Here is a 10,377-nt window from a genome sequence, read left to right on the forward strand (position 1 = left end):
CTTAAAAGAACAAAGAGAAAAGATGCAGCACTCCTTACTCTTGGCTATACTCTCACTTACTTATTTGTGAATCTCAGCAGCTGATCCAGATGCTGGTTTTCTCCGTCTTGCTGGCTGTGCAAAGCAGCACAGCACTTGTGGGACCTTTTCTCTGCAAAGGCTGGTAAAGAGAGTATTCTGGTATGAGAGCATGCTGGTGCTTAGCGACTGGATCATGTAAAACGTGTTGAGATTTCTCATTTTTTATTACATTCCTGGTAACTACTGTCTGCTACGTCTTGAAGTCTTATGCCAAGTATACACCTTGGCTGTAATGTTTCCTTCTAATGGAAGAGCCAGAGTGATTTTTGATGCTTTAAAAATTTTATGCAGTGGCTTGAATATAAACACTGGCATTAACAAAACAGATCTTCTAGAAGACCCCCAAACCTGACTCACTGTAAGGCCACCTCTGGTGCTGAGAGGCAGGAAGCGTTCTCAGCTTCGTTTGTGCTCCCAGCCCTCCACTCCTGAGAGCTACAAACCGATCCTGACACTTGAGCCCTGAAACCTTTGAGCAGAAACTTTTTGATTGTTTGAAAAGGTCAAATTATGGAGCCTTGCAAATGCAGGATGCTTCTGTATCTGCGGCAGGAGGAGAGAAGCAGCCAAAAGTAACTATTTCTGAAACTTCACAATAGCTAAAAAGATTGATCAGGACCTACTTTTATTTGTATCCTTAAATCTTATATCCATGTAATTACTAAAGAGCAGGTCAGTTTGGTTGATAACTGTGCAGGTCACCATGCACTTTGTGCAGGATGATGCTTTACAACCAGCTTGCGCAGTGGTGGTCACTTCATGAGGCTGAAATAAAACAAGTTATTGGCAAATAGGTGTGCATGTCAGCCAGGGAGGGTTGTGTGCTTCGATGGAGAAAAATGTGCACATTGTCTTCTGCAGAAAAGTGCCTGTGAGGTTGGGGATGGGTACACCTTTCTCGAGGAAACAGCTACAGGAGGTGACCAGCAATGACTGTTCAATAGCGCTATGCTGCCCTCAAGTGTTGCTTTTCAGCAATACCCAAATTTTCAAAGTCAGCCTGCACTAAGTTGCACTTTTCAAGTTTTGTGGTTGGGCTCCAAGAAAGGCCCTTGCAATCACATCGATTTTTTTTTCCCCCACCTTTCACGTAGTAAAAATCCTGCTTGAAAAGTGGGCTCATTTGAAGTGGCTGAGGAAAATGGCAGGTTCACTAAGTTCACACCTGTCTGTGGTTAAAGTTTGGCATCCTGCAAAGCAAGGAAAACAGCAGCTCAGCACTTCGGCTGTCAGCGACGGTTGGACTCACATCTCTTGGACTTAAACTGGCTATTAACTAACTGCCTCTGCTTCATGCTGCACCTACTACTGACTCCACAGTCCCTTTCATTTCCTCTTCGCCATGGCTCAGTGGGAGCAGTATATCGGGAATGCGTATAAATTAAATTTGAGAGCCAGCAGCCTGACAGTCCAGAAGCCTTCACAGGGCTGTCTCGATGCTCTTGCACGCTGCCTGTTTTAGTGCACAGCTCTACCTGAAAATTCACACCTTTAAATCCTTGAGCCTTCAAATCCTGGTGTAGCAGCCATGAGGGTAACATATACGTAAAACCCAACATCCCAATTTTTTATTAAATTGTTAGCCAAGCATCTGAAACATGCATTTCTCACAATTCCTCAGTCTTGCCTGTAGTTCTGTAGTGCCTGTTTCCCAAGCTGAAAGTGGTGCAGTTCGTGTTTCGCTGGCATCTTCAACGGATGTGTTAGAGTATGGTCCCCAGCACGACTGTGCGGTGCTTAGGTCTGAACAAAGAACCCAGAATGTCCCCAGAACAAAGAAATGGAAAAACAACTTAAAGCCCCAAGTAGGGAAGAAGGGTTATTTCTGGGTGCCAGTCTGGGGTCACAGCTGGCTCAGGGGGCCCACACAGGGTCCCTTCTTGTGGCAGCTCTTTACTAAGCCAAGCCTCTTACTAGCAAAGAGAACTGCCAGCTCTAGCCTTTAGATAGTAACTTCAAGGTGTTAGTTTTAGGGAGTCATTTTTGTTCTTTCCTCATCAATTTTGTTCTGGCCTCTGGTGCTGGGGTCTGCAGTAAGAGCAGGAGCCAGCCAGTGCAGCCAGCCTGCTCCTCCCCTCGTAGCCGAGCATCCCTCTGGGCTGGTATGCCATCCCATGGCTGGTATGGCATGAAGCCGTCCAGGGCAGGAGTGACCTGGCTAACCATGGCAGACATGGATGCAGAGAGGATGCCCTGAGTCACTGTCTATCCCCGCCAAAACAGCACTGACATCTGAGCTGCCCTGATCACTGAGGAAGGAGCCCACAGTGTTGTCTGCACAAACACAACCTGCTCATGAAAGGGAGAGGAAGAGGGGTTAATTAGGTTGGGACATGTTTTGTCTCTTCTTCCTCTGTCTGGTACTGCCCCTGGGCTGGACACAGCCTCCTGAGGCCAGAGACCGTGATCTCTGCCCTGAAATCAGCAGCAGGAGAGAGCCGAGGGGGATTGCCTCCACCCCTCGCTATTGGGAAAAGGTCTTGGTACTATGGCCTAGGGCCAGGAAGAGGGTGGGGGGGATCTTGAGCCACAGGATGAGGGACCACACTTGGGACCAAACATGTCCTGCCACTTGTGCCTGACACCAGCCACAGGACCAGCCACTGGAGCCTCCACTGCAGCTGTCCGCCAGGCCCACACCAGCACCCCAAGGCGAGGGCTTGCCACGAGAGTGGGAGCAGAGATGGGATGAAACACAGACTCAAGCCCTTAATATTTTGGTACAGATCACAGAACCATAGAATCACAGAATGGTTTGGGTTGGAAGGGACCTTAAAGATCATCTAGTTCCAAGTCCCCTGCCAAGGGCAGGGACACCTTCCACTAGACCAGGTTGCTCAAAGCCCCATCCAACATGGCCTTGGACACTTCCAGGGAGGGGGCATCCACCACTTCTCTGGGCAACCTGTGCCACTGTCTCACCACCCTCACAGTGAAGAGCTTCTTCCTTACATCTAATATAAATCTACCCTCTTGCAGTAAAAGCCATTACCCCTTCTCCTGTCACTACACGCCCTTGTAAGAAGTCCCTCTCGGGCTTCTTGTAAGCCCACTTTAGGTACTGGAAGGCCGCTATAAGGTCTCCCCAGAGCCTTCTCTTCTCCAGGCTGAACAACCCCAACTCTCTCAGCCTGTCTTCATAGGAGAGGTGCTCCAGCCCTCTGATCATCTTCATGGCCCTCCTCTGGACTCGCTCCAATAGGTCCACATCCTTCTTATGTTGGGGGCCCCAGAGCAGAACGCAATACTCCAGGTGGGGTCTCATGAGAGCAGAGTAGAGGGGGAGAATCACGTCTCTCGACCTGCTGGTCACGCTGCTTCTGATGCAGCCCAGGATATGGTTGGCTTTCTGGGCTGTAGACACACATTGCCAGGTCATGTTGAGCTTCTCGTCAACCAACACCCCCCAGTCCTTCTCCTCAGGGCTGCTCTCAATCCCTACACTGGAAGCTGCTTTCTACCTTTCTGTGCTCTACATCTCTCTAGGCTGGAGCTGCACTAGCACACATTCACCCCCACACACAGCTTTTCACTAATAAACACGTTGCAGATAGCGATCCCCAGGGCTCAGCTCCCCTCCACATGCAAGGGACAGCACACCCTCAGCCAAGGGCCACCCTGTCTCCTGCGTGGGCTGAGGGGACAGCATGCTCTTCCTGGCCAGCTCTATGGGGTGAACCCCCCCTCACCTGCTCTGGTGGTACAAGGACTGCACACACATTGACAGCTGTCTGCTACCTTTGGGGGGTTACCTTTGGTGGCCCTTGGCTTTTCTCTGCTGGCCTGGAGTGCCTGGAGGCACCGCGACACACACAGATGGAGAGGGGTCCTCAGCTCTGCAGCTTCCCAGTGCTCCCCCTCTGAGGGGGACACAGAAGGGATGCTCAAGCAGTGTAAATTCCCTTTTACCTCAGAGGGGATCAAGTCAGAGTTGGTATTTATTAGAAGACCTTTAAGAAGGTCCATTAGAAGACCATTAAGCATTTGCTATTAACAGACAAGCTGGTACCAACCACAGATAACCAGTCCCACAGTACAGTCACTGACTCACAGGGGTCACTCACACCCGCTTAGGAAGCAACACCTGGAGGCTGACCCCGGCTGCTCCCCAGAGTGGACTGTTGCACTGACACACCAGAGCCCACCAGGAAGGCACTCACGATGTCCCTCAGAGGGGCTCTTCTCTCATCAGATGCTTGTATAAAATCCTGCTGCATGCAATGGACCCGGCCTGAGTTACATGACCCCCAGCTGATGCTCACCTGTGCCAGAAGCCTCAGAAGCCTACACACACCAGCTCCTCTGGATTCAAAACCCCTGCCAGCCTCCAGCTTCTCATCAGTTCTTGAGGGACTTTCACAGAGTGCCTCTCGGCATGCACTTTTCCTCTGTGGCCTGCTGTCCTGTAGTAGCTATTTCTCCGTCCACCTACAGCATCCAGTCACACAGACTTATACAGCAGGGCCCTTTGGGACACAAGAGCTAGCCCATGTGGGCCTGAAGGCATGGTACCCTGCAACGGGCACCACGTACTGGCCAGGTGCAGCCCAGGTCACAGGGGAACATCTCCTCCCTCTTAGGCTGGCAAGGGAGAAACACTCATCCGTTTGGAAAATATCCTCACTGCTACGAAGGACAGCCCAAGCCCCTTGTCACTGCTGTGCAGGAGCACATGAGCCAAGGCATGGGGCTCTCTGCTCACCAGCATAGCAAGACATCAGCATCCTCAGGTCACACATCCGCACCCAGGTGCCAGACTGTCCCCCATGCCACGGCTGCAGGCAAATGAGCAGAGATCTCCTCAGCCTGGTCCCCAGCCGTCCCAGGGAAAAGACCCTGAGGGGACAGGGGCTGCAGAGGGGCAGGTCGTGGCAGCCCAGGGTCACAGCTGGGCCCTGCCAGCCTTGACGGTGCTTCCTTCAAACCCCAGCTCTGGACTCTCTCTCTCACCCAGCTGCCTTCAGTCCGTTTGGTACCTTGACATTTTCCTTCACATGCCCCCTCTTCTGACAGCAGCCCCTGCCCACAAGTCGATCACGGCATCTTTGGGAGACTGCAAGTAGAGGCAAACAGACTGACAAGTGATTCCGTCAGCCACAGCTCCGTACAACTTGCTGTCACCTCAGCTAACTTCGGAGCTACGCTGAAAACCATGGCACAACACTCAGAGGCATGAAGCACAAAGGCAGAGGAAGACTGAGGTTTCTATCATCAGGGACCCCACTTACCTCCCTCTTCAGTTCAGGCAGTGGGAGCAAGACGAAAGGCAGTGACCCACAGGCTGGGCCCAGCCTGCTCCTGTCCCTCTGTCACTTACTGTGCAGCAGACATAATGCTCCTGCAGTGATCTTCACTTGCCAGAACTGTCCCTGCAGGGCTGGCAGGGGAAAGCTGCTCCCACACCATGCTGCAGCTTGTCCTCCACCAGCAGGCCAGAAACCTAAGGCAGCAGCATCCCATGATCACTTCTTCCTCGCACCCCTCACAGGCCCTCCTGCTCATCTTCTGCTGCTCCCTCCTCAGACCCAAACAAACGCTCAGTGTCAGGATGTGTCCATCCCACTGGGGTGTGACTGGGACCCCAAAGCAGAGCTTTGCCTGGGTGGGGAAAGAGGGCAGGCGGGGGAAGAGCAGGGGCAACAATACGTGGGGCCACTCCAACACTGCAGCCAACCCCAGCACCATGGCAGCATCTTCTGGAACAGAGCCAAGGGGGCTCCTGAACAACGAGCTCCGACAAACGTTCTGCCAAGGCCTGGCAAGCCACTGGGACTTCTCTCTGCCAGCTTGCTGGGCCAGGGCAAGGAATGTCTGCTGCGCTGCCCAGGGCAGATGCTGGGCTGATCCTCGGACCTTCGCAACAGACAGTCACACGAAGGGATCCCTCTGAGGACATGGACACACACGTGCGCACCCACCCTGTGCTGAAGGCCCCTATGCCCCAGCCGTCCCAGGACAGTGATCGCACCGGCACCCCCAGCAGCTCCCACCCGCTCAGGGCACAGCTGGGCCACGGGCACAAGCAGCTGCCCCCAGCCTCACTCCAGGGCCACTGACGCCCTTTCCTCCCACACACACGGGCCAAACAGTTCCTCTCTGCATCTCCTCCCCCAGCACCAGCCACCGCTCCCCGGGGCCCCACCAGCAGCAGCCAGAGCTCCCCCACCCCGGAGGCCGGTAAGGCGGCTGGGCCCCAGCAGGCGCTCTGAGGAGTCCAGACCGTTCTGGGGGCGGCCGCGAGGTCCGGCCGCCCCCCCTCAGGGACGGCCCCGGAGCTCTTGCTGCTCTGCGCGGCTCAGTACCGGCCTCGGCCTCCCTCCCCGTACTCGGAGCAGGGCCGGGCCTCAGAAGGCAGGCGACACCACCGCCATCATGGCGGCCGCCAGCCAGCCCCCGCCCCGCCTCAAGATGGCGCCGGGCGGGCCGGCGGGGCCGGCGGGGAGGGGGCGGTGCGCGGGGTGTCACGTGCTTCCCTACGGCCCAATCAGCGTCCAAGGCGGCGCCTGCGCGGCGGGCAGCGCCTGCGCTAAGATGGCGGACGATAAGGTGAGCGGAGCGGAGCGGGGCGGCGCGGCGGGCAGGGCCGGGTCAGGGCTGGCGGGGCGGACCCGGCTGGCCCGGGGCTGAGGGAGAGCCGGGCTGGTTCCCTGTCCCCGGGCGCTGCTGGGGGGCGAGGGGGAGCCTGCCATCAGCCTGCGCGTCTTCCCCCAGGACCCGCTGCCCAAGCTGAAGGACCTCACCTTCCTGAAGGACCAGCTGGAGAGCCTGCAGCGCAGGGTGGAGGACGAGGTGCACGCTGGCGTGGGGCAGGTAACGCGCTTCTGCCGCCGGTGTGTGGTGTCCCGTGTGCCTCGGGGCCGACCAGTCGCCCGTCTTGAGGGGGCTCGGTAAAAAAAAAAAAAAAAAAAAAAAAAAAATCCCCGGGGCACATCCCTGCTCCGCATTCCCTGCGCAAGCCCACACTGCCCCGTGGCCTCACTCTTCGCTCTTCTCCTCAGGATGGCTCTCTGCTGGCCTCGCCCTTTCTCAAAGGCTTCCTGGCAGGCTACCTGGTAGCCAAACTTCGCTTCTCGGCCGTCCTGGGATTCGTGGCTGGGACCTGCACAGGGATATACGCTGCTCAGAACTACGCTGTCCCCAATGTTGAGAAGACAGTCCGGGACTATTTCAGTTCGCTGAAAAAAGGTCGGGACTAGCGAGGAGCCCTTTGGCAGCAGTGACTGTAGGAATGGTACTCCTTAGTTAGCAGGCGCAGAAGATTCCTAGGGCTTTCAGAGGCACGTCACGTACGCCACTGGAAAAGGGTACACCACATCATTGCAAGACATCAGCAGGTCTGGTTATGGGGTATTTATTAGAGCATCGTGGCAGCAGCGATCACTCCACTAACCCACAGGAGCTTGGAGGCACCAGCAGCAGACGGTTTGCCAGCTGCCTTTTCCCCTCACCTCTCTCCCCATGCCTCTGCAGATTGAAAGGCTGCCTGTGACATGTCATCACGCTCACCACCCATACTCCCTTATGCCGAGCGTACGCTTTGCCCTAGGAACATGCTTTGTGTGGCTTCCTGGGGACGCTTGTAGTTATCTTCCTAACGAAAGACAAAACCATTCTCTTCTGCTGCATCAGAAATGTAGCAGGTAACATCCTGTTTTAATCAGGCTCATTAAATTCATGGTATTTGGTCTCTTCTTGAATGTTCTAGGGTGCGAGTCTGTCTGGCCTCTCTGCACTGATAAACAGTTCACCCTTGCTGGCTGCCGCCTGAAAATGGTGATGTTTGGTAATGCCGCTGGCTCTGCAAACTGGGTGCTCCGGAGGGGCCTGTGGGGACTGATGCTGGTCTTGTCTGTAGCCATATACGGCTCTCATGCTCCCCTCCTGACCCAGTGCAAGGTGGACGGGATGATCCCCTTCAGCTCCACGTCCGTCGTGGTTCTTGTTGAGCTGACAAAGCTGGTGTTCTCCCTCCTGTTCCTGCTGACCTGGGACCGGGAGCTGCTGGGAGTCGCCGTGTCATGGCGCCACATTGCCCCCTTCGCCCTCTCTGCCCTGCTCTATGCTGCCAACAACAACTTGGTGGTTCATATGCAGCTCTTCATGGATCCCAGCACCTACCAGGTCTTGAGTAACTTAAAGATCGTCAGCACTGCGCTTCTCTACAGCCTCTTCCTGCGCCAAAGACTCAGCATGCGCAAATGGCTGGCTCTTTTCCTGCTGGTGGCTGCTGGGGTGAGCTACAGCTGTGGCGGCCTGCAGGACCCTGGCAGCCCCTCCAAGATGCAGCTGCACATCACGCTGGTGGGCTTGTTGCTGATCTCGGTGTACTGCCTGATATCAGGCTTGTCTGCTGTCTACACGGAAGCCATCCTGAAAACCCAGGCACTGCCTCTCAGCCTTCAGAACTTTTTCCTTTACTTCTTTGGGGTCCTGCTCAACTTGATCGGCTACTTCTGGAGCAGCCCAGAGGGTGGTTTTTTGGAGGGCTTTTCCTCCTGGGTGCTGGTGATTGTGGTCAGCCAGGCCTTGAACGGCTTGATCATGTCCGTGGTCATGAAGCACAGCAGTAACATCACCAGGCTCTTCGTGATCTCCTGCTCTATCCTGGTCAACGCCCTCCTGTCTGTCACTCTCTTCAATCTGCAGCTCACCCTCCTCTTCTTCATTGCTGTCTCATGCATCGGCCTCGCTGTTCACTTGTACTATGGGGTCACGTAGCTGCTGCCTTCCTGCCCTGTATGTGCCAGGGCAGCCTTTAGTCATTCCTCAGGGGTGTTTAGTGCTTGTGCTGGGGCTGGCGTTAGAAGCACAGCGGTGCTCTGGCCGTCGGCCTCCCCGCCCTCGTGTTTGCGGGGAGTCGTTACTGGTGGGTGCATGCACGACTAGTAAGGAGCCCCCGCAGGAGGAGTGCTGAGGGGGAGAGCCCCCTGCCCCTGTTTCCAGGGGGAAAGCCCCAGCCGGGCTCTGTGCCACGGGGTTCCCATGTGATCAGGCATGTCCAGCCTTGAGGGTGGGTCCTGAGCCCCTTGTTCGTGTGGCATCTCATATTTTCAAGCTGCTTCCCCCATCTTCCCTGCACCAGAGTGCACCCGTCTCTTGTGCCTGTAAGTGCTCCTGCAGTGGTTAGCTCTGCTGTGCGCAGGCAGCCCTACTGCACGATCGCTGCCAGGCCAGCGTTGGTCTGACGCTGTTTCAGCTCCTGTGGATGGTGCCTGGAGAGCCTCCCGCTGTGTCCGGGGGTGAGACACCGTCCCACCTCTACAATTTTCTAGCCCACCCCTTGCCCCAGCCCCTGGCTGAAGGGCTGCTGTCCTTAGGCCCCATTTCCCCTTCTCAGGCATGGTGTCACTGCTCTGTGTGGAGCAGATGGGGAATGGTGGGATGTGGAAGCTGTTTCACCTGCTCCCCAAAAGGGACACAGCACCCAAATTTGTACTGACACTGCAGCTAGTGAGTTCCTGGCAGGCAGAAGTCACTGCTGGTTCTGGCCGGGGTTATTAAAGTTGCGGTTCAACAGTATGCGTGTGTCTGTCCTCCCTGCAGGAAGGCATCTGTTTTGCTTGGCAGAGGTTTGGGGCTAGGGACATGTCCGAGCCTGACAACGTTTATCGGTGAAGGGGCATGTGCTTTATTCCACGGGGCAGCAGCTGAGGGGCCACCAGCCCTCCCACCGTGCCCACTCTGCTCCTGTTGCAGGGCTGTGCCCGAGCCCGTGCTCCTGCAGGCAGGTGCCCAGCAGCAGAGCAGGGTTTTCCCTGGGGGGGCAGAGGGGTGATGCGCTCCCGCCCTTCTGCCAGTAAGCACCCTCCCTGGGGCCAGGTTTCAGCAGGGAGCAGCCATCAGCAGCCAGAGCAGGCAGGACAGGAGAGGCCCTGCCCTGTGTAACCGCTGTAGCTGGGGCTGGCCAGTCCCCTGGCATCGGGGCTGGTGGCTCACTCCAGGGAGGGGGCGTTGAGCTGGCAGGGGTCTGCAGGGACCTCGTCCTGCCTGCCTGCCGGGGCAGCTGTCCCCGCCACCCCAGGGACCCTGGCTCCGGGTGTCTGTGTGGTGGCATCGGCCGAGCCCAGCTGTCTGGCTTCCCGCAGCTGCTGGTTGTGCGCGGCGAGCTCTGTGGCATCTCGGAGCACCTCCTGCAGCAGCACCCGGTGCCAGTGGTCCAGGGTCTCCCTCTGCTCCTCTGCCAGGCGCTGCTGGTCCCGAAGCACCTGCGGGGGGATGCCTGGGGCTGCCTGGCACAGCCCTGGCAGCCTGGAGGTGCGTCCCCAGCCCTCTCTGCCCACCTGCAGCTGGTGCTGC

At 56.5% G+C, this 10,377-nt stretch overlaps 2 protein-coding genes across 2 annotated transcripts; both read left to right on the forward strand.

The window, feature by feature from the left end:
- The first annotated feature begins 6,612 nt into the window (after positions 1-6,612).
- SLC35A4 (solute carrier family 35 member A4) lies at positions 6,613-7,778 on the forward strand. Its single transcript, XM_050905245.1, has 3 exons — positions 6,613-6,627; positions 6,793-6,891; positions 7,080-7,778. The coding sequence occupies exons 1-3, from the start codon at positions 6,613-6,615 to the stop codon at positions 7,275-7,277; spliced, it is 312 nt and encodes a 103-aa protein (XP_050761202.1). The 3' UTR covers positions 7,278-7,778.
- On the forward strand, positions 7,756-10,032 carry LOC127021910 (probable UDP-sugar transporter protein SLC35A4). Its single transcript, XM_050905244.1, has one exon. It carries the CDS (start codon positions 7,756-7,758, stop codon positions 8,797-8,799), a length of 1,044 nt encoding a protein of 347 aa, XP_050761201.1. The 3' UTR covers positions 8,800-10,032.
- Positions 10,033-10,377: the final 345 nt, after the last annotated feature.

The sequence above is a fragment of the Gymnogyps californianus genome, chromosome 14 (genome assembly GCF_018139145.2).
Source record: "Gymnogyps californianus isolate 813 chromosome 14, ASM1813914v2, whole genome shotgun sequence".
NCBI classification, from domain to species: Eukaryota; Metazoa; Chordata; class Aves; order Accipitriformes; family Cathartidae; genus Gymnogyps; species Gymnogyps californianus.

Coding starts and splice junctions, on each gene's coding strand:
- SLC35A4 (XM_050905245.1), top strand. Junction 6,892..7,079: donor TGCACGCTGGCGTGGGGCAG/GTAACGCGCTTC, acceptor TCTTCTCCTCAG/GATGGCTCTCTGCTGGCCTC.
- LOC127021910 (XM_050905244.1), top strand. CDS start 7,756: ATGGTATTTGGTCTCTTCTTGAATGTTCTAGGGTGCGAGTCTGTCTGG.